General features: G+C 40.1%; 1 protein-coding gene across 1 annotated transcript in view; it reads right to left on the reverse strand.

The window, feature by feature from the left end:
• Window positions 1-24,919, reverse strand: part of MYO10 (myosin X) — a 161,165-nt gene that overhangs the window by 65,514 nt on the left and 70,732 nt on the right. Inside the window, exons 3-5 of the mRNA XM_056484179.1 lie at window positions 24,088-24,246; window positions 7,168-7,355; window positions 295-429 (exon numbers count right to left, since the gene is read on the reverse strand). Of these exons, the coding sequence (XP_056340154.1) occupies window positions 295-429; window positions 7,168-7,355; window positions 24,088-24,246 (482 nt within the window). The remainder of the gene's footprint in view (window positions 1-294; window positions 430-7,167; window positions 7,356-24,087; window positions 24,247-24,919) is intronic.

Consider the following 24,919-nt stretch of genomic DNA (forward strand, 5'->3'; position numbering starts at 1 on the left):
ATTTCCTTTACTCTGATTATCTGAATTCAATCCCAAACAAAAATCAAAGCCACCATTAAAGCTCCATCATTTCAAAACTCTGCATATTTTTGCTTCACTAAGAGATACTACCGTGCTCACAACTCTCTAGAGCAATAGGTAATTTTGTTTAATGGAGTATTTCCCTTTCTCCAGTATACATCTTACTGTTCAGTAAACACACATACACATATTTGAATACATTGCAAGCTCTTATTTCAATGTCGAGGCTTATGTCTTCTGAAAAAAATACCCATGTATTGAAAGATCTAATACCTGCTCTCGAGAATAGCCTGCTCCACACAGGAGGTCTTCTCTTTGGAGGACAGCTCCAGTGAATGTTGGCTCATTGCAGACAAGAACTTGAGAATCAGCTTAGTGCTCTCCGTCTTACCAGCACCACTTTCGCCACTGAAAGAAGAGCAGGAAATGGTTTGCACAGTCCTAGTGGCCAGGGAAGAAGCCCTCTGGCTGGCCACCCAAACTCCACATTGCAGGAGGTCAGGAAGGCTGGGATGATCAGAAGTGATGGTCAAATGGAGCCAGAACACCCCATTAAACCTCCTGAATATGACATCCAGGGAAAAACACAAGCTGTGCTTAAGCTTCATGCCGCTGCTCAGACAGCATTTCAAGGCACTGACTGCATATGTACACACACCTAGGAGACAACAAAGAGTTCTCTGAATGCAAACAATTATCCAACACTTCCCACCATCATGTTAAAACAAAGTCACAACAAAGGCAGAGCAATGGTCAGGGAGAATGACCAAACTTAGAATTAAGATGGGAAAGTCTGGGTTACATTGCAGCAATCCAGCTAATGAAGAGCCCTGCTGTGAGGAGGAGGAAGTTAGAGACACCACTGCACATTGTAACACATGAACACTAGTTGTATAATTAATAATTAAATTCTTAGTGAGCTACATGCTCTTTAAACAAACTTTTTATATACCTGTTGAAACAACCAATTCATGTGAGTTCAAAATACACAATTTCCCCCTCTCATCACCACCCACAGGAGAACAAAGCTATTTGATAATGCTAAACTGACACTTTAAAAACAAACTGTTAATAAGCAACCCTGCTGATGCAAACAGAAGGCAATGCACACAGTTTCTCCTCAAAACCAACACTCTAAAAAGGGAAAGTTTAGATTTGGCTCATTTCCCCAATACCCTTTCCCTTCAATTATGTAGCCTAAAAACACACTGTGAGCCATTAAGAAATATAACTTGTGGTTAAAGTTTGTCTAGTTTATTCACTCTTCATCTACAGTCATAGCATTGTATCCTAAGCTGTGGCCTAGCTCCTAATTAAGCTGTACCTAATTCTAGTCTACTCCCAAAGAAAGAGGGTACATTTTTGTCTTACTTCACCTTTTCCACTGCAGCAAGTGGGAATTTCATCACTGACTTTGATGGAGCACACCTGGGCATGTGGAGCAAGCTTAGATAATTTGACAGTCATTTGCTCTGCCATTGCTGAGTAATGAGCTCACTGATTTTAGCTAACAACAAAGTATAATGATGCTTTCTAGTAAAAAGCAAATAAGAAAGGTACTGCCCAAAAAACCAGCATGACAGTTTCCTGCAAATGAATGTCAACAATAAAATTAGGGAAGAGACATTCAGGAAGCATAATGAGACATCTTCCTAACTGCCAATATTCTCCAGCAAGTGTGATTCACCCATTATATTTATACCACATCAAACAAATTCTGTAGTGTTTTTTATGTAATATACCTTTGATGTCTGGCCTGTTCAGTATTCCTTTCCCTTTTTCTTTGCAGGCCCTCACTCACTCATCTCTTCTGCCCAATAAGCAAATACTTAATATTCCTGAATTCAATACTCACCATAAAAACACTTCTACTAGTAGTTTTGAGAGAGCTTCACGTTATTCTTGTCTAGTGCAATAAATCATCAAGTGATACATGACTCTTCCTGCTTAATTCTCTCCCTCTGAGCCATGCATATAGCTCAACAGCAGGCCTCTTTCCCCACCCACTGCCCCTTAATCTGGAGAATCTGTAGTTCTATGGAAGCTGAAAGTTAGCCCACTGTAATTGAGAGCAATTCTACAAGTGAGATATTCAAAGCCAATGGAAAAATATCTCCTGCACCTCCCTCTGGTACAACTGGCTCTATGCACAATTACATGCTCTTGTTTTTTCCTTAGAGCAGGAGAGACTCACAACTTGTTCAGTTCTGAACTTGCCCAGTGTTCTATTCTGACAGTTGCCAATTGGAGATGCCCATGGAAGACGTACAATTATTTCCCTTCTGTGCTCTTCCAGCTTCCAGTTATTTGCTGTTCAGAGGCTTCCTGGTCTACACCTGTTTTTTATGTGTCTTGTAACCCTCAATATATTTATCTTCTATGAGTTCCTAGCCATACTTCCTTAAAAAGCAAATGGTCTTATTTTTTCAGATTCACTTCCTATTAGCTTCATGGATATCTCTCAGTTCTCATGGTGGAAGGAGAAACCAACAATTCACCCTGGTGCTCCTTCTGCTGTGCATGACTTGATGGTCCATGCTCCAAATTCAAAGTGCCTGTCTCCATTAGCCATTTCCCATGTTATACACTTTTTATTACTTTTTAAAATTTTCCTCTGAAGCACTTCCAGTTCCACAAAGTCCAAAGGATGGATTTACACAATGTTCTGTACTCATTTAATAATAACCACTCCATTCTATTCATTTTTACAGTTACATGGGATCAAATCTTTCAGAGTCCTTAGAAAGCTTTTGCTTACAAGGTCAGTAAAAGGATGAATTTTTTAGTGCAACCTTTCCAGCAACCTTTCCAGCCCATGAGTTTAAGTGCCCAGCTTGTTCCACATCACTACGTTCAGGACTGTGAACATATTAATTCTGACAGCAGGCCAGAAGGCCCCCACTTAGAAGATCTTTTAGACTTTCTCCATGACTTGTTCTATGCTGGGTTAAGAGCACAGCAGCCTGAACTCATGACTGCCACAGCATAAAAAGGGATCACTGAGAGAGACTCCTCACTCTGAAGGATGCAACACAAAATCATTTCCCTGTTCTGTCTGGCTAAGAGACAGAACAGTCTGTAGTGGCTGCTAATCCCTGGCACACCAAAGGCACTGCTCCATGAGCACCTCTGGAACTCCTAACCCAGCTCCTGAGGGCTGAATGACCAGAAGCCCCACACGGGGGAAGGGCCCAGGAAGGCCAAAGGGTACTTGAACTGAGACAGGAGGCCAGCATGTCTTGACCCTACCACCTCTTGGAATTTATATCAGCTGTACATCCCTGGAACCAGGAGTGGTAGCTATACTTGTTCTTTTCTGTGTCTTTTCTCCCTTTCTTTCTTTCTTGCTTCCTCTAATTCCCTCTCATCAGAGTTTTGTGTAACGTAAAATTGGATGAGCTTAGAGATTGCAAAATTAAAGGCCTAAGTTAATGTTTTATGTTGATGGAATGCTGCTCTAAACCTTTGTAAAAGTTCTCTGATTTTCTAAAGTTGTCAATAAAGTTTTTTGTTGTTTTGACCCCTTGAGAATATCAGTATTTCTCCCGTGTGTCTGAGTACACGAACAAGCATAAGCCCCTTTAAGAGTCTCATCAAATGAGATTTTTGGGGCCCTACAGTCTGCTGCCTTTAAAACCCCAAGACAGATACACACAGACAAAACAGCAAATATACTTCATCAAGTGCATATCTGAACTTTGGTGCATCAGTCTCACAAGGACATCATGCCCATCAAAGGTCTGGGTCCCATATAAAGGGCTTGGTTCATATTTTCATATTTTAATTTTCAAACTGAAAAACAACAATTTCAGGACGTCAGATAATAACAGAGAGAACAAGCTGGTATCAGACAGTGATTTTCCACTCACAGCACTGACTTGAGCAGAGCAATGGCTGTGGCTCCCTTTACACTTCTTTAGGAGTGCTCTGATGTGGATCAATTGCAACTTTATTTGAGAGAAGTGTGTGGGTTTGCTTCTGCACAGACTAGATTACCTTAAACAGAGCAGCAAAAACATCCTAAACCAAATCTAAAGATGTTTTCCTATTCTTGAAATAAAGGCTATAGGTGGAGACTTGAACTTGGTCTCAACTTGTGAACTTCAGCTAATCATGGGAGAGCTCAGCCCCTTTCCTACTCCAGGACAAGCTCTTTGGCCATTGCTCAAATTAGATGGGCTTCCTTCATGCTCCTGAGGCATCCAGCTGAAAAATCAGAAGATGATTGTAACACAGTGGGCTTTTTTTCTCCAGTTTTAAATGAAACTGGACCCTGCAGTAATGGTTCAGACAAACATGAAACTGAGAATTCATCGATGCAGATGTTTTTGTCCACAGAAAAACTCTAGTTTTTTAGCCTGGGAGAGTTAAAACACCATTTCACAACTATGTATATATTCTAATGCACCAGGTGTGTACAGGTTCTTCAGTGTGCCTTTTTGTTGACATTTTAGGCTGCTAAGTCCTTTTTCTGCAGCATTATCATGAATTAATGCCTGTTACACACACCAATAAATAAGCATCTTTGGGTGATTTGATTTATCACCTCTTATGTATTTCCTTCCTTTTCATCTCTGACCTGGAAGGCTATACTGAAAAAATGGTCTCACATTTAAACTGTATTTTGATTTTTTTCTAATTTGTGCTCTGCAATTCACCCTCTCACCTTACCCCAGACAGAAAAATATCCCAGTATTAATATTTCAAAACACTAGAAGCCTTTTCACAGGTTTTTGAACCCAAAGCCTGAAGAAAGCAGCTCCAAACCAAAGCTGAGCTAATTCTGGGGGCCAGCAGGGGGCACTTCAAGTCCAGAGGATCATCAGAAAGGGTTCCAAGTGCCTTCCTTTGTGCTACCGCGTGCTGAGATCCCAAGGTCAGGAGCAGCTCAAACTGCCTATCAGAATGTGAGATCTACTTGAATAATTCCCCATTTTTAACTACTGTGTTTTCGAGATGCAACAGAATTTTCCTCTATATTGTCTCTTACATTGAATGCAAGACCAGAATATTTGTCTGAATTCAAACACTAAAAAGCTCCACTTGGCTACTGTACTTTTCAAATGCCAGTAGTAACCAAGAAAGTTACAGTGACAGTACAGTGACTTGTTGCAAAGTTTAATTCTAAGCCAGGAAGAGATGCAGGATGGCCAGGATGCTGAATTTGCCAAGCACACTGTCACACCTCCACTTCCTATGCCCTAAACTAGGTATGTGACAACAGCGACTTTCCTAAGCTGTAGAAAGGCCATGGAAATCTCCAGTAATTTTACAAAATCCTATTCTGAGTTCTTCACAGATAGAGCAGATAATGCTCTTTTAGGAAAGCAGATTTAGCATTGATTTTTTTTAATTTGAATTGCACGTTTCCTCAATTTCTGCAGTAACAAGATACCCTTATATGGTTATTGCACTACTTATCTGAAACACAGAACTTACACAAATCACTTTTTCAATCTATGACCACAGTAAACAATTTTAAAAGGGATTCCTCATACAAAACTTCTCCATATTACGGCTTATCTGTACCAAAGCACATGGTTTACAGAGCAGAGAGTGCTGAAGGCTCCCCTTGAACTTCACAGGCTTCTGCTTATGTCCATTTTAGGGCATAACCTGCCTTCCTCTTGGCAGCTTGTGAGGAACTGGAATGAAAGGTAAAATACTGAGCCTAGCACAGAATGGCAAAAATACCAATGGCCACCAGAAATTGGTTCGGTCCCTAAATTTGTATACAAAGGCTGCTCACAAGTAACTGCCTGGCAATAAAACACAAAATCATGACTCCAGGCTAGCTATTGCCACATGACAAAGATCTCTGTGAATTTCATTTTTGCTTGGACTTTTACCTGAACTCATCTTTATTTGTACAGAACTATGCATTTAGTAATAAGAAGGAGAAATACAATTAAGGAAAGCTGAAAAAAACCACACCCCAGCTTTGTGTCACTGCAAAGCAGAACCTGCCTAGAGGTGAGGGCAGGTGGGCACTGTGACCTGGGAGTCTGCAGAAAGTTGCAAGCAGCTAATCCACATTTCTAACAACAGCTTGGGTGCTGAACTATACACCAAATCCCCCTCTTATCCACAAAGCCTTGCAACCTGGTCCATAATCTGAAATGTCAGTAGAAAATGCCTACTGCAAAAGCTTCTACTCTCACTCTGCTACATCCCCTCTCTGTCCCACCATCTGCCCCATGCTGTAGTCAGTCCTACAGCCACCACAAGGACTCCTGGGGAGGTTGGGACACTGCCAAAATCATGTCAACCTGTGCCTGAAGAACTCCACACCTGTAACTTCATGGTGCAGGAAGGTGACAGCAAGTAGGCCTAATCACATAAATGTTGTGAAGGAAGAGAGGAGAGGGAGGGGAAACACAAGGTCTTGTGCCCACCCTGAGCATCAGCCCCTGCCCAGAGCCTGGTGCCATGCTGCAGTGACCTGCTCCTCCCTATCTGGCAGGCCACACTTTGGTCTCCCTGCCTGTGTGAGCCAACACAGCTGAGCTGGCAGGCTAGGGAATGGGAAAAGAGCTGGCTGCATTCTCAGCTCTTCTGGAGCCAGAAGGAAGGAGGAGCTGAAAGCAGTGAAAAGCTATTGAAATGCCAACTGCTCCCTAACACACACTCGGCCACAGCCAGATCCTGAATACCAGTGACACAGTGCTTCAAACGGGAAGCTATTAAATCACCATTAAATTAAAGCACAACAAGATTAAGCAAGGAAGATTAATCAGGCAGAATTAAGTGGCTGAAATGTGGAGGGGTTTCTCTTTTGCTATTCTTATTTACAGCATATCTCAAGAACTGGTAGTTAATTTTTTCGGTCTTCTCCATACAGGAAAATCAGTCTAGTGGTGACTAACTACTGAGCTGCACAGAGATGTTGAAACTGGTGGGAAAACACTTAGGGTAACATTTGATGTGTGAAGACCAAAAAATGCACAAAAATATAATACATTTTTTCCACTAAATATAACTGTAAGATGCTAACAAAAAATAAAGGTTTTGTTAAAAGTGCACAGAATGGCACAAAACAAGTTCAGAACTCTCTTGAAAAAGCCTGCTTTCTTTGGGAGCTCTCCCCACAGCCACGCTCCCAAAGCCCCTGAAAGGCTCCCCGGGGCAGCAGCCAGCAGCACTCACCTGATGAGGATGCACTGGCTGTCGTGGCGCTTCCAGAGGCAGCGGTAGCACTCGTTGGCCACGGCGAAGATGTGCGGCGCCATCTCTCCCATGTGGTGCTTGCTGTAGCGCTCCACGGCCGCGCCGTCGTACAGCCCCGGGATGCTCTTGTAGGGGTTCACCGAGGCCACTATGGAGCCGATGTAGGTCTGCAAGCACACAGCACCCCCAGGGCTGTTAGCACACTTGGGCTGGAACAGACTAACGCTTCTCAAATCACAGACAGAAAATACACACTTGCAGAACCTTTGGATAAATGTGGCCAGCAATCTCCCCTGATTTCTTCCTTTCAAGAAAAGCAACAAAAGGGGGAAAGTTGTTCCCACTTCTGTCATGTTCTCAGGCTTACCTCACCTATAACACTGAGCTTATTGACTGCACAAATCCCTGCATTAATGCTGCTTACAGCTGCATGGTTAATGCCTATCAGCACTGGCCTACAGCTGCTTCTCATGTGTCCTTAGGGACTTGCTGAACTTACCAAAACCTGACTGAGCCCAATGTAATGGTGGAAAAGTCAGTATATCCAAGTCCTTCTCTGCCACTCACTTTTAAAACAGAAGTATCAGGCATTACAGTAGACACTAGGACTATTATATTTAGAATAGCAGGCTCTAAGAAATGCGTGTGAAGCGGAAGATGCTCCAAAAACACTGGGTTTCCACGACATTTTTAATATTAGTTGGATGCAGAACAGCAGCTGGCAAGACATTAATTTCTATCCCACTGCAATTAGACAGCACATCAGTTAAAACCACCCAGGTAGCAGCTTATGCCCATTCCCATTGCCTTAACTCATTAGGCTGTGGTAACCTGATCATTTGCAACAGTCTGTTCACAATGCTGTTCAATTTCTCCCTCACCCTCTATCCACTTAAATATATTTTTCTAATAAAATCACATTAATTGAGGTAGGAGATAATATTAAGCATGCTATCTCCAGAGTTTCTGGGGCATGCGAAATTAATTGATACACTCTGTGGCATGTGCAGTGTTACTGCTGCGATACCAATTTCATTCTGCTAAATGCCCTTGCTGCGGTCACAGGCAGGAAGCTGGCACCTGGCTTCAGCAGCCCTGCTCTGGACTGGTGAGGAGCCAGGCTGGGCAGCCTCCAGCCCTGTACCACAGCCCCATGTACAGACAGAAGTCTCACCAGCAGTCTCTTGCTGCTGACAGGAACCAGCTGTGAAGCTGACAACTGGATTTGGACTCTCTTCATCCCTACAGCACCCTAACCAGAGATGGATTTAAAAGGGGAGCAGCATCTTGAAAACCAGTGAAAGGCAGCCTCACGTGCTCCTCCTGCAGCCTCCTTCTCTTAGCCACCACACAGCATTCACTAAGACAAAGGGACCATCAATTCCCCCATACTTTTCCTTTCCCCTCTATCAGTCTCTTCTGCAGCACTTACAGCCTGCATCTACCTGCCTCCCTCTTTTTCTCCTTAATTAACATGCAATTATGGCTGTGTATCAACTCTCCATTCTCACTGTTACCCTGCTGTTACAGTCCCCATTATCCACCTGTTCACCCTCCATCAGGCCCGACACAAATTGCTGCTTTGAGCTTTTGCTAAGGGAACTGCAGTGGTGTCCTTGAAATCATGACAACTTTATTAGCAGTAAGGGGAATATCCCTCCTTGCTGTAACTCTAGTACCTTCTACAGAGTGGTGAATTTCCAATCTGTGTGTTTTATAATATCACCCCCCACCCTCCCATGCTGTGCAACAGCTCAGAAGATTTCATCTAGAGGAGAGATACCATTTCAACATGAGATCGTATCGCAGGGCAATTACAGCACTGAGACAATAGCTTAATTTCCTGGGATCATCCCCTCTTGGATTCTTAAATAAGTAATAAGTAACAAGGAGGGCTCTGAAAACAGACTTCCTCTGTTTCATACATATTTCAGCACAGATTACACAGGGAAAAATTTTAAGAGGCTTCTCTTTTTTAATTACATGACTGCAGTTCAAGTATGACCAATAAAGGAGACTGCTACAGATCTTCCTCTTTCCCTTATTAAAGTCTGTCTGAAGTCTTTGGGAAAGAGTAACTTGAGGCAAGCCGTCACAACAGATGCCATGGCAAAGATGTAAATAAAAAAATCCCCATGAAACATGATACCATCTAGCTTCATAAGGAAATAATCACTCTACAGCTTCTGCAAGATTAAGCACCTGACAGAACAATATCTCCACTTAAAAGCACTGACAAAACTGCATCACCATGGGCTACGCATTGTGACTTTTCTTGCTTCCCTTCTAAACAGTAAATATCAGAAGAGGTGACAGCAGTCCACTACTGCATACACTCATTTAAAAAGGGGCAGTCTTTCACATGACTTAAGCACAATTTTTTTAAAGTGACAGAAAGACTTCCAGAATATTAATCATTACTGTGGATTATAAAAGTTTATTAAATAAAGCGAACTGGCTTCATTGCCTTGGAATTCAATAAGGTATAACAGAAAAATGGGCAGGGTATTATGGCTATAAAAGAAACCTGGTGACAGCAGAAATCACACTGGTGAATTGAAAACAATTTTTAGATCACCTCATAGAGTAATGATTAGGACGCATTGTTATTTAAAAAATTCCTTGTCTATCTTTTTCCTTCAGCAAAAATGTGAAGAACCATAAAGGTGCAGCTTTGTGGTTCCAGTCTTCTGATGCTTTAAGTGTGTACTACTTCTTTGAATCACAAATGCATTCACAAACTGCTACCAAATTATAATGGTACATGACAGAACAAACTCAGGACTTCAAAAAAACGCCTTTTTTTTGTGATCTTTTGGCAAGATCACAAAAAAAGTATATTTTTCATAGACACAGCGTACCACATTTATCACCTACCAGGTGTCACAGTCCAACTCAAGGGTAGCAACAACCAGCTTAATCTGCATGGACTAAGGAGTTAGCTGGCCCAAGCAAAAGTTCTGCCTTCACCCAAGGTAGTTCAGCAAAGTGTCAATGGGTTGAAGCAGCACTATTATTAAAAACTATTCCAATTATTTCTAAAGTTCATATTAAAAGACAAGTCTTCCAGAAGTCTTTGTAAATTGCCCCTGGGATGCAGCAAAATCCGCTGTTGCAACAATAATTTCTTACATCACTTCCAGGCTTACTACTTATCCCATCCAGTACCTATCACAAGGTCTTACTAGTAGCAGTATCTTCTAAGTAGTAGATCCTAGACTCTACCCTGGCAGCTCTAAGAGCCACAAAGTTAGGGACTTGGGGAAGGGAGGGAGGATACATGTACTCCCATGAAGAATGCTACCACCTCCCAATTTCATAGAATCACAGGATAGCCTGGGTTGGAAGAAGAGCAAAGATCAGGTAGTTCCAACACCCCTGTTGTGGGCAGGGACATCTTCCACTAGAACAGATTGCTCAATGCCCCAGTGTAGCCCTTAACACTTCCAGAGATGGGGCATCCACAACTTCTCTAGGCAAACAGTTCCAGTGTCCCCACTCTCACAGTGAAGAATTTCTTCCTAATATCTAACCTAAGCGTACTCTCTTTCAGTTTGAAGCCATTCCCCCTTGTTCTGCCAGAACATGCCCCTGTAAAAAGTCCCTCTCAATCTTTCCTGTAGGCTCCTTCACTTGCCCTCCCCTGGAGAACCTGAGCAGCCACACAACACAATCCATTTCTTGCAAGGCAGATCTTCTGGTTTGGCAAATGCAAACATCTTAGCAGCAGGTTAAACCAGTGTAAAAATACACAAAAAAAGCAGGACTGCTCGTGGACCTGTGTTGTCTCTTGAACACTATTTCTGCACCAGACATCATCATATAGCAAATTAAATGGGTCAGCAATCAGAAGCAAGATTTCTAAATTACTATATTATGCCAACATCACAAAGCAGGTGAAATTTCAGAAAAGGTATGTTCACGTAAGAATGACACTTCCACTTCACTTGCAAGACTGTAATCTAAATTTTCTTTTTGTTCTTTGCAGTTTCTAATCTGATTCTGCAAGTCAATAATTACTTATTTTAATGAAAGCATTCCAAAGCAACTATGAATGGAAAAATGCTGCCAGAGCACTAGCAAGCAGACAGGGGAGTTCTGAAGATTTCCAGTTGAAATAGTTTGAGAGCTTTTTCAGTGATATACTGTGAGAACTCCTGTTAGAAGCCTGACCCCTAAAATCCATGGCAACAAACAGGGCAGTTTACTACTCCCTGTTATATAACTGACTCAATGCTTCAGACAGAACCACACACAAATTCTTGAACTACTTTGGTACAGATTAAACCAGCAACAACTTGTTATCAGATCACAGCTAATATATTTATTTAAACCAAAGAATAAATGTAAGTTGAGTTACTCAGCCTGAATCATAATGCAGCACTTTGATTACTGTATTAAAGGTTGGGTTCCTTTTGCACTTTCAAACTTTTACCAGAATTTTACATTGTTAATTTATCTCCTAAAACACTTTCATTCATAAGCCACAGACGCTCCTGCTCCCCCTTACAGCAAAAAGGAAAAACAAGACTCTATGCTGATCCTCTACAAGGACCTTCAAAATTAGAAGTTCCAATCCTATCTTCTCAGCTAGACACTTAGTGAGGCAAGACAAAATTAAAGATGTACTTCAGAAGGGAAGAGATTTTTCATTGGTTCTTTGAATGCTTTTTGTTTTGCTTGTTGCCTTCTGATAGCAATTAGCTTTGAGCCTGTCTTGAAATCATCCCACAGTTCTCCAAACACTGAAAAACAATTTGTTCTTTAACAAGAGCTCAAAGACTACTGATACCCACAGAAATAATCTAGCAAAACTTAACACAGTCAGAGTAGCCCTGTCTAACATGAGAGGGTGTTTCTTTTTTTAAAATAAAGACACAATCAATTTATTTCATGCCAAACAAATCCAAATGATATACAAGGTTTTACTGATCCAAATTCACTTTAGTGTATTTTACACTTAGAATTACAATGTATGAATAAAATACAGTTTGAAATGTCCTACTTTCCCATGTAGAAAAGGTTTTCAGACTAAAAGAGATTAAAAGTAGAGTAAGGCATTTAACCCTCTTTTTTTTTCAGACTCTCTATAACAAAAAAGAAAACTGCTCTAATGGAAGACCACTTCATTAGTCCTACAAACCAAACATACTGAATACACCAGAGCCACCCTGCTTTTCATCTTTTCCCCTTCACAGATGCTTTTTAGAATTTTGGGGTATATCCCTTCAGGTTTGCTCCACATCCAGCAACCACACACCTTCCACTTCTTCCCTTTTATGTCAAAGCTTCTCCACAATAACTTCCCTGTTTCTGAGGATCTTTATGATATCTGTATTCTACCCAAGCTTGCTTTTCCCATGTAAGGTCATTAAATTTTATTCTACACTGCTTTTCTCATGACCTTTCACCCTCTACATCAAGGTGTCCCTCAGTACTTCACAGACTTGTAGCATCTGAGACATCCCAGTCTTCCTGCTTTCATAAATAAATAAATAAAAAGGGGGAAGCAGGGAAGTACACACACTTCTTTTAAGCTTTCCATGTCTCATGCTACAGGGACAGTGGGAGAGAGAAGGCAGGAGGAGACTGGAGACTCTGTTGAAGTGCATTATGCACTGATCTTGAACTAAGTCTTGATGAACAATCTCAATAGAAACGAAAACTGCTTGCACTATTAAATCTGGCATAAGAAAGACTGCATTACTCTATTTCCTTCTATCACTGGATTTCTTTACTACCACCAAAAATCAAAATATTCTTCACAGCTTGGAACTGGAGATGCTGGAATAGATCAAATACAGAAATGAAGATGTTTTGCTACAGACTTATACATTAACATCGAGAAACAGGACTTTGTCTAACTCTCTTAAGAGTACTTTCAAGCCTTTCTGCTCTAGAATATGAAAAATCTATTTCATTTCAGAAAGAAAAGCATGTTTACTGATGCTCCAAAAATATGTTTCTGGCTCACTTTTGAACAACTCTTGACTTTCTTGGAGTCTCTTAAGGAACTGATTTTGTGTCTGAAAAGTGAAAGTTTGTCTGGTTTTTTTTTGGTTTTTTTTAATGGTGTATTGGTATTAACCTGCCAGTTTATTCCACAAGTATTACTTTCTGGGCTTACCCTTAATATATGGGAAACTTCAAATTAAACTGCAGTACAACTGGCTACCTGAAAGCCACTTCTGTGTTACTTTTACAGAAGGCATGTGAAAAGATTTTTATTACCATTTCACACAACCTCTGCATCTCACTCACTTTCACATTATCACAGCTACAGGAGCATTACCAAATAACAAAACCAGTGTTTTCACAGAACATGCAATGGCATGCAACTTTTAAAAGACCACAAAATAGCCATCAAACTTTGTTGTTTTAAACAACAAATTTTAAGGTGTCAGGATGAAAAACCTGTGAACAGAAGAGTTTGCTCCACACATGGCCTTTGTGTTCAGAGCTCTCTCAGGTAATCAGGGCTGAGTTTATTCTGTGGTAAAGACAAACATCTACCAAATACACATCAGCAGAAAGAGAAGAAAGATGGCTGGGCGGCTGGGCCACATTTTGGTGTGCTTTTTAGGGAAGGCAGAAGAAGGGGTAATGGCATGCCATAAAGAGGATGGTAATTAATGCTCTCATTCATGGTAGGACCTCGATTTATCCTTACTGTGGTAACTATGCCCTGTCTTCTAGCTAGTTCCATGCTAATTTTGGTGGGACAGAATCCAGTTGTCCCATGTCTGAAGCAAAGCTTCTTTCTTAAAAACCATAATCAAAGTGAAGTACTAAACTGCAATTTTAAATGGTTTTTAAAACTACATGTTTTAAATGTTTTTTACCAGTCAAGCCATTTCTGAGATGGAAATGCCATACTCTATAATCACCTTTACATGCTTGGGCTCCTGCAGTCCTCACCATGTCTGGTGACTCATGGTGAACTTCCAACCACCCAAATTCACATCAGCTTTGCTTTTCTCTATATCTGTGTTCCTTGTCAATTCACTCAACATTATGACTTCTAAACTGTCCTTTTTTCTTCTTAAGGTCAGCTGAAGGATTAACTGCAAAATGAGTTGTTTGTAAATACACAGGCCACACGAGTTAGTACCCATAGGAAAGGATCTTTAGAAGGGAACTAGAACAGGACAAGGAATATCACTAGAAAGATCAGCCAAGACCCACCCTCAACATGTTCTCCTTGCCACTGTTTTTGGAAAGTGTCTTCTCACACTGCTCAGCTGCAGTTTCAAACCATGTCCTTCAGTCCACGATGGAAACTGCAGCCTCTCCTACCAACCACTTCCCTGCTGGCCTTTTCTCCTTCAGTGCTGAGCACAGATCAGATCCAAGACATAACAGGTCTTTTCAAAGCCAGCCTTTACCCTTCAATCCAGTAGTACAGTTCACAAGAACAGTTTGGAATAGTTTTGGATTATTTTAAAATGTGATTTCAGACGATCACAGGCAACTGTTGGGCAACAGGACACCAGCTTTGATGCAGCCTTGTCTGCTATGCTGACCCTCCAATCCAGCTACTGTGACCTTAAGCTTCCCTTGGTGCAACAGTATTAAGCAACACAATCCTGTTCCCAAGCCCCTCCAAGGGCAAAGGCTATTCTATCTCTTCACAAAAAAAGTTGTACTTTGTAACTCAGCTACCCTAAATTCTATGCTAGGAGATTCCTTCCGCTCCCTTCAGCTTCAATCTGGCTCATTCATTGAGTCCTTGTCCTAGGAAATTGAATGAAATTGTCTAGATTCTGTTTATTAATGGTTAAAACTGGGTTTTGGTCACCTTAGTTGCCAATGTAAATACCCAAAACTGCACAGAGGCAGACACTTTTCTGCTTCCACAGAAGGCTCAGAGATGGTACAGACCTCTCCACCTGCTTGAGATATACTCACAGCTAATCTCATCTTCTTTTTCTCTTAATTTCTCCTACAGGACAGATTGTGGATTGGGATTACTCAAGGAAACACTACAACTGTTATCCTAAATCCACACAAAAACCAATCCAGTTAGGAAGTATGAAACCAATATAAAGAAAGGTTGATAAAAGAGCACTGTTACAGCCAAAGGTGAAAACCAAACCAGCAGATAATAATACAGATGTCAGACAGATATTTTTCCTTCTTTAAGATATTCACAGGTTTCTGGCAGTTTTTCTCCTGTATAAAAAGCACCAAGTCTCCTTGGTTTTACTGTACTTTTTTTGCTGAGTAATACAATACAATCCCTACCATGCAGCAGTCCTATCTACTGGGTCAGAATAATGATCTTTTGTACAGTTTTCATACAAACAATTAATGAAGAATTGCTCTCTTCACCATTGCCAAGCAGATAGAGGCAGTGACCTCCTGAACACAAACATGATTGATCAGAACAAGACATTGATTTTTGTTATTTTCCTGGGATGCAATACAGCATGTGAAAATAAGTTTGCACATGAGACTGCAGCAATCTGTGAACAATTTTAACCAGGCGAGCTCTAGCTATCAAAAAAGGCCTCACAAAAAGCAGAGACCCCATGGCTTATCACTTCATTTCAAATGGCCTGTGGCCACACACTGGTTCCCCCTCCTGCTTTGTTATTGCACAATGCTCAAATGAGTCTTTCAAAATTGTCTGAAGGTCTAATTTACCCTCCAGCAAGGAAAAGAAAAAAATGGTCTTCTTCCTTCCTATACATTCATACTGGAGAGATGAAGGGGCTTTTCAGAGAAAATACACACAAAGGAAAACCAAAATGCTGATAAAACGATGAACCAAAAAGCAGTGTCTCTAGAACACTGGTAAAATATTTTTAGATAAAGCTCCACAGATCTGTTTAATTCTGCCTGCAAGTATTTTACATACTGATATCCAGATTTCCATAACTTCCGTGGCTCTGTAATATTTGAAGACCTCTTCTATAGAAAGGGCTTTTTTAGGAGGAAAGCAGGAAGAGCAGGAATTACTCTTTAACAGAGCATGAAAAGAGAAATCAAAAGCCAGCATAACTGAAATCTAACTCTATGCCAGGTAGTTAGCTGGATGGCACTGAACTGCTGCCAAATAGCCGTCAGTCTAGAAATCACAACTGAGATGGCAAATGGAATTAACTGTCAAAAATCTGCTAAATGGAACCTTTGGATTCCCTTTGTTTTTAAAAGGAGAGACTGACAAACATCAAAGGGAAAAAGCTGAAACCGTTCGTGAGAAAGAGACCACCTCTTTTCAAATAAAAATAACAGCCTGGCTATGAATCAATAATCCATTTACACAGATAAACAATAGCTATAAAAGTAAGTTAATTCACTCCCAACTTAAATGGGTTGTTTCTAGCATTAAACTGCTGGAACACGTGCAGAAGACAGCACAAGCAGTAAATTTTGCACAGCTCTCTTTACAGTAAAAGCCTAACTCATGTAAAGAAAACATGTGCTGGTGACAGGTAAGCGCCCTAAGTTTTGGAGCCCAAATTCCTGCCCTCCTTTCAATGACTTTGCTGGACTGAGAACAACAGACCTTACAAAAAGGAGCCAAAGCTTACCTCCAAGAGAGGCAACAGCATTCAGTGTGCAGAAGCATTCAGCACTGCTTGCAAAAGCACTGACTGAACAGCATGCAGCTGCTGTTGGCATTTCTGCAAATGACTGATGATTTTTCTTCTGATTCTGCATGTTGGTCTGCTTTCTGTTCTTGGCTCATAGACTTAGCAGTGATATGCAATAAAGGTATGGAGAAAACAACATGAATACTAGCCCTCAAATCAGGGAAGACATCAGCAATATATACCACCACCAATGATGAAATCGGCACATGATGACGGATTTCTACTTTGCAGTTTTCTACATGAAGTTACCATCAAATATAGCTTACAGCTTTTGTATCACAAATAGAAAACTCATGGAAGTCAACAGAAATTGACCCTGTTGCCAGTCCATCTATTATTTATTCCTCAACCAACCAACTAACCAACTGAGAAAAAAAAACCTGGTACAGAACAGAATAGAAAGAGCAAGTTTTCATGTTTTAATAAAACTTTGCCCTCTTCATTTCACTAAAGTAGCCCACTGATGCTAGCAGTATGTACACCCAGCAGGTTACCAACAACACCTAATATACTGCAAACCAAAATGTATAAATAAATATAAATATAAATATAAATATAAATATAAATATAAATATAAATATAAATATAAATATAAATATAAATATAAATATAAATATAAATATAAATATAAATATAAATATAAATATAAATATAAATATAAATATAAATATAAAGTGTTGGTGTAGGTGTAGCACACATGTAGCCACTGCACACACTGCAAAGTGTTTGTGTAGCTGTGACGTACATGGCAGTGTACTCAGTGACACACACCTTTCATTTCTTTAATGGTACCATATTGATCACAACAGCTCAGGATGAAATACTTCCTGAGATCTGAAAATATGCACCTTTAAAATCCCCAGTACTTTCAGTTAAGGACATTGTGAGGACAAAGCCCAGACAAACACTCCTTATTGTTGTTGTTATTATAACTATTAGCAGTTCCACAAGTCATGCAGAATGGAGGAAGCCAGAAGCAAGGTTGGTTAACCAACTGATGGCATTTGTTTACTTCTCATATCATTACAGCTATGTTTCTCCATTAACACATATTTTAAAAAACCAAATAAAAAATAACAATAATTTGCCTGTGGTAGACAATTGTTGATCTATATAACTGACCAGCCTTTAGAAATAACAATTACCAGTAATAAATTTCACTAGATTTCCAATTAAAAGCCTGCTGTGTTTTTATAGATCTTTGTCTGCTGCTCTCTAGTAACAGATGTGAAATGGAAGCTGTAATTAATGCTTGGAGACAGGAACTCACTTTGAACCACATTTCGAAAACATTATCTGATGTGTGCAAGCATAACATTCTAATTATGGAGGTAAGCAGCTATGTATAGACATTTGTCATGCATTCTTAGCAAGAGCATTCTCTGCTCCCCACACTTCCATGGAAAGAGCTGGTGGCAAGAATTTTCCCCATCTTCTCAGTAGCACAGGAAGGTGTGTTCAACAGCACACTTTTAAGATTTCTTTATTTAAATAAACAGCAGTTTCCTCAGTGACCACAGACCAGATCCTGCAAACCAGTTACCTGAGACTGCTCTACAGCACTGGATGCCTCTGGAGAGGAACCATGCAACCACAGGTGGATTGCAGACCATACCAGGATAAATGCAGTTGTAGGGGCTGGTGTAATTGTTCTAGGTGCATGTACTATATTTATATACGTGTTTTATGGTACTAATTAATGACAGTTTCTGTGTACCATTGTCAGGGTATTTTTAAATCCATGGCCCACAATTATTTATAACAAAGCACATGACAGGCCAAAGACCAAGGCTGTTGAGCTGCCCAGGGCATTGTAGGAGTTTTTTTTAGGTTCAGTTTCTGCATGGAGCATGCCCAACTTTTTCCATTTAAGAAACCAGGTTTTGTCTTTATTAGTAAACACTTTAAGAATATGGTTTAGTGGTATTTATGGTGGCATTCAGCCAAATTCAAGGTTGGCCTTGAAGACACTGGAGGTCCTTTACTAGCTCAGTGATTCTATGATTCCATTTGCTTCTACTGATCTTTCTTTGTTCCTCTCTGTCTTCACCTACAACTTGTGCCCATGTTAGAGGACATCTGAGCAGGAGTGCTATCAAAGTGTATGAATTATGTCTGTCTGTATTGCATCAATCATGACTTCAGTGTGCCCCACTATTTTGTCACTGTAACATGCAGCAATATCCACTTCCTGCTGATCATCATAACACGGTACAGAGCAACTGCACTGGATCCAAAAGGAGTTTTACTGTACTTGGAAAAAAATCAAACATGCAAAAACCCAGAAAAACAAGTCACAGAGAGCAACTGACCTAGATACTAAAGTGTCTGGGTCTGCAAACAGAATTTGAAAAAAACCCTGGGGTACTTATTGATTAATACTGCACAAACATCAACTAGTTGCCTCTAGGAGCCCTCATGACTTCGAGGGAGATAAATTATCTAATTACTGCAAGCTTAACAAACTACTACTGAACATGCTGCTTAAGTAAATAAACACTAATAGATTTAAAAATCAATGCATAAATAACTGAAAATACCTTTTGAGAATGGATAGAACTGAGCATTCAGTACAATGAAGTGGAGAGGAGCTCTGCATCAACCTTGTCAGGGAAGAGACAACTTTTCCAGTTTAACACCTTTTTGAAAAATTGGATAGATGTTGCTTTTTCATCCAAGTTATTCAATGTTTGTTGCTTCAGCTGAAGAGAGAAGGGAAGCTAGGCATGAAAACTGAACTCCTAATTACCATCATCCTCCCTCTGATGTGGATGTGGCTGGTACAGCACTACATGTCGACGTGGCTGGTACAGAACTTTTCATACATATGCAAGCAAACATAACAGATGGTTATAATTACCAGAGGGAGAACTGCAGTCCTAATTTGAGAGTGAACAAAAATAGGTTGTGTTGTCCCTCACCCTTCCTGGACACCACACCCAACTGCTGGACAACCTGGAGGTCACTCTCCCCAATCAGGGGAGGGTGATCAAGGGACTGACACAGTGCAGCCCAAGCAGAATGCTGCTCTGGGCATGGGGCACATCCCCCACCTAAACAGTACAGGCACGTGTCAAACCATCATCATCACTTCAAAGGGGAATGTGCCTACCTAACATTTAATTCAAAAGGAAAAAGCTAATGAAAAGTGGTTCGAAACTTGTTTATTTGCTCAAACAAGCAAATGAGGGTGGATATGACACTGAAAGCCTCTGCTCTGCAGTGACCTGCACAATATATACTGCAGTCATTTCCAACCTGCCTCTCACCTCAGCAAAAGCTGCTCTCTCATCCTCTGCTCTGCTCTTCCAAAATTTGCTCACCTGCATCAATAACCAACCACTGGCAGAGACAAGACAACTGCAACTCACCCCAGAACCAGCCCAAACACTGTAATTTGTGCAACTCACAGCACAATCCACGCCATGTGGTTTATGGCATTCTCTCCAAGTCTGCTCTGCAGTGTGTACTTAACTAAAAGTAAACCAGAATCAACAGCTTGGGAACAATTTGCCTTTGAAGATCAGCAAGAGTGGCTGCCACAGCCCTTGCCCTCTCCACATCATGTGCCCTGTGATGGCCTTGCTCCAGAGGTGACCAAATCCCCCAAGTGCCTTTGCAAAAGGCTCTGCTTTCAAATGTGGGCACCTTCCTTTTTTAGCACTAGTGTTTGTCTTTCCACATTTTGCCACATACCAGTCTAGCATGCCAGCTAATCTGAGCATTCAAAGATGAGCATTAAACCTTGTATGCTGGTGTCCACAGCTGGATCACCCACTGTTGTTCCCAAGAAGAACAAAATGGGAGATGAAGTGGTAATGAAAGCCCATGCACCCTATGATCACTTCCACCCTAAATTTTGTCCTTTCCTGGACAACAAACTTGGTGATACACAGAACCAAACTTTCAGATAAATGGAGTATTATCACAAAGCCTGAAAAAAATACCAGACAGTACCAGCCTGCCTGGAAGAATCAAGAAAAGACTTGTATAACCTATGCTTCTCACAGGCCAAAAAGGGAAAGCACACACTCCTTCATGGAAATTCACAAAAAACATATCACAAGATGTTAACAGACTTGCCACTGATACAAAAAAACGGTTGCACATAGACAGGAACAACATCTTGTCATTCACCTTCTTGCAAACAGCCCAGATTCAGCTGAGAGCCTCAATTCATTATGCTCAGAGCCAGGCACCATTCACAGTATGAACATAATCTGAGTCATCATTCACAGTATGAACATAATCAAAGTCAATATTCTTCCCTCCCCAGGAGGTATCAGGAAATATAGAAAATCCTCTGCTGACCCTTTATAACTGCAGTTGTTGGCAGCTGCAAATAAAGTCTCTGACATGTTTGACAAAACTTGGCATCCATAGAAAATAACTTTGTAGTATGAATTAGGAAGTAGTGAAAAGTTTAGGAACACGGGTATGAGTATGTGAGACAAAAATGTTAATAAATAACAGAAGATTAAACTGAGCTCAAACATCTGAAGATATTTATTTAAATGCTCATTGCTGGAGAAACAGCTCTTCAAATACAGAAAAACACAAAAATTAACAGCAGAAGATTTGCATAAATAATTGTCTTTCTGGTTAAAGTAACCGTTTAAAATTCCCTTTAATTGTTTCTTCCATACTTTTGAATTATATACACTTTACACTACAATTAAGTATACTGCACTTGATTTGATTTTTATGTGTATGTGAACAAGGAAGCCCCAAAACTTAAATCCCAACTAAGTGTATTCTTTGTTAAGGTAAAAAGGTGCTTCCTGGTCTCAATGCCACCGAGAGAACTAACAAAAAGCTGCCGTGCTCAAGAACCACAGTAATATATTTGTAATACTACAAGCATAGAACTCAAAAATTGAGAGCATACACCTTTGCCTATCTCTTCCCCCTACTCAGGATGTGGACAAGGAGGTGCACAGAACTAAAGTAAAAAGGGATCTGTAAGCTAAAAGCCAGACCACAGCAATTATTTGGTGTTTTTTATCAGGGGAGGGCAGGAAGTCTTTCAATGGGATCATCAGCCCCTAAGCCACAGTGGAGTGGTACATGCCTTCCCAATTTATCCCTAATGCACAGGGTGATGAGGCAGAAATGAGACAATGTGTGAACTACAATGATGAAGCAATTCCTGGTCAATGGAGAAGGCAAATGTGTAATCTGGAAAGTTTTGATTGATCCTGGCATAAATTCCAATGGCTTTTACTGTCCTGTACTAGAACTAGTTTGGTCCCAAAGCAGAATGATCGAGCAAGTTTGAATGATCAACTGCAAAGTAACCTTCCACAAAGTTAAGCTTAATGCACCTTCAGTCTTTTTTTTTTTTTTTAACATTAAAGTATAATTTAATTGCTCAATACAGTGAAGAAATTTTGGCTTAAAATGACACACCTACTTTTGCAATGACAAAACATCCCCTCCTAAAATACATGCTCCTATATTTATGAACTTTCACGAAATTACTCAAGACATTCAATCAGCTTTTTGGGATATTTTTGTTCCTGAAGCCTTTTCCAGCTAAAATGCTCCTATTGCTGCAGTAGGTGTACCAATGAGGCTGGAGAAAAGAAGATGCTTCTACAGTCAGGTCCTGGTTATACATATAGGCCAACAGAGAGGCTTTCATATACATTTCAAAATACAGGGTTTCTTTCCAACCACCTCTTCAACAATTTTTCAGGGGGATTCAAAAGAGTAAGCAGTTAAATTGGCAAAACTGAAGGGACAATGCATAGTCAATAGCAGCTGCAGATCTGTCATCATTAACAGCACACAAACCTGTTTGTCTAGAAAAGTACACTGCACTAAGTGCACCAAGGATCAGAACACCCTAAACTTGCCTTGACAAGCTAAGAAAGAAGCTAGGACATGTCTCTTCAGAACAAAGCTCTTCTATGCCTCATCAAAAAAAAAACCAAAAAACATCACACTCATACCCTCATGGTTTTTTAAAAGGGGGCGTGTCCTCTATGTGAGTGCACACCATGAAACAATTTTTTATAATTTTGACTCACACTGAGTACCATATGCTAATCTAACAATACTGATGGAAAACAAAACTTTTATCAAGTACATGTTTTTTCATCACACATGCAGGATTGTTCATTTATGCTATTCATTTTTTATTTACTGATTTTTCTTAAAGGTAAAACAGTTCATTTGTCTTGAGAAAAAAATATACATAAACACTTATGTAAAGAGAATTGCCTCAGTATTTGGAGGATATATGGATATATATTATATATATATATTATATATATAATATATATATATTATATATGGAGGATTCCCCATGCTAGCCACTTTTAGGGTAATGTGCAAAGGAATATTATTTCATTGTGCCCTTTTTTGGTTTTTATCAAATCTTAAATACAGGGAAAGTTTATTTTTTCACTTAGATATGTTAATATTTAAAAAAAATGAAGCCAAACTCAGTAGCTGAGGCTTGAAATAAAGCATCAAATCAAGGGCCCAGACATGTGATGAAGCAAAAATTGTGTTCTGAATTATTAGTTAAAAAACCCAAACCACTGAACCACTGAAAAGTGCAATTTTGCAACCTGTAGCAGCTGCTAATATTCCTTGTATCTTTCTCATATTTAGTGCAGTTCCAGACTCAGGAAAGATTTGTATCTAGTTAGTTCAAGATTAATGAAAATATTGAAGGAGCAGGTAAATCTAATCTTCATTACAGAGTTAAGAAAAGGAATTCTGTGTGGATTAATTCCTAGTTTTGGAAACTGATAAAGAGCTGTCTGTTCTCATAGACCCCAAACTCCAACTACCTTTATTTAACAGCACAAATGCTTAGCTTGACAATTGTATCTTTCTTTCATAATAACCTTTCTACTACAGTAGAAGAGGGGAAGCTGATCAGAATTGGATCTTGGCCTAACAGGATCTCAAATGGCAGTGACAGACTAAGTTCACCACATCCCTTCTGGTCACATACACAGCACATGTTGTTGAGGCAGAGAGTCTAAAGGAGAAGAGGAAAACGAGTCCTTTTCACAACCCTGTCACTAGAAGTGCAGAAGTGTACATAGGATGCCAGTTTTCCAAGATTTCCAAGGGACTGTGTGTCCAGCCTGAGCTACCTTCTCCTTCTATCACTGTGGGTGAGATGTCACTATGTGAGGCATGCTTCAGCTCTATGTGGATGCATAAGGAACTGGAAAGCATTAGGAGAGGAGATAGCACAGAACAGCAAAACACACACAGCACTTACACATTCAAAAACATTCCCTCTGGATATTTTTCTTAATTTTAGAAAAAAACTTACATAGATTTTATCTTGCTGATAGCGCTGGAATAAGTTGTGCATAATGGAGCCTTCATGGAGATCTACAAGTGCTGCCATGTCTTCCACGCTCTCTGTGCTGGTTTGATGCATAGGTGTTACTTTTTGGTGTGTGATCGTGCTCTGTTTATAAGTGAACATCTGAAGAGGGGAAACAAAAACAGTATTAATCACAGCATACATTCAAAAACTCCTGTCTGAGAATGGAGCTTTCATACCCATTCATATCCCTGATCCAGCTTATCAGTGTGCAGACTTCCAAAATATAATAGCCTGGCAGGGATACCTTCCTCTAAAGCTTCTTTGACACTGATTGAAGCCCCAAATACGTACATGGGTCACTAGAAACTAGAACATACTGACAGTGCACTGAGGACTGTAAGGGCTTTTCCTGTGTAAGGGAAAATTCAGTCTTGTTTCACACTGGATTACTGCTAGACTTTATCAAGAGAAAAATACCAAGCAATAACCATTCCCAAAAATATGAAACCAACCAAACAATAAACCACCTCTTACAGTAAAACCCACTTACACTCAAATTGCTCTGGGAGGAAATGTTTGACTGTGCAAAACAGCAAATTAAAATTAATGCTCTAATAGGCTGCAAGTGTTCATATGTTTGATCTGAAATCCACTTAAATGTTTCCATTCAACTCTCCATTCAGGAAACAGTCATTACTCCTAATGTGAGTTGCATTCTAAGTTCTGTGAGCAGTAGATATTTAGAAATTAATAATCAAACAAATTTCTTAATTTACTTTTGGGACTAGTTTCTAAAGCCAGTTCTTAACAAACAGTAAAAGCTCTAAAAAAG

This window comes from Oenanthe melanoleuca, chromosome 2, assembly GCF_029582105.1.
Source record: "Oenanthe melanoleuca isolate GR-GAL-2019-014 chromosome 2, OMel1.0, whole genome shotgun sequence".
Classification (NCBI taxonomy): Eukaryota; Metazoa; Chordata; class Aves; order Passeriformes; family Muscicapidae; genus Oenanthe; species Oenanthe melanoleuca.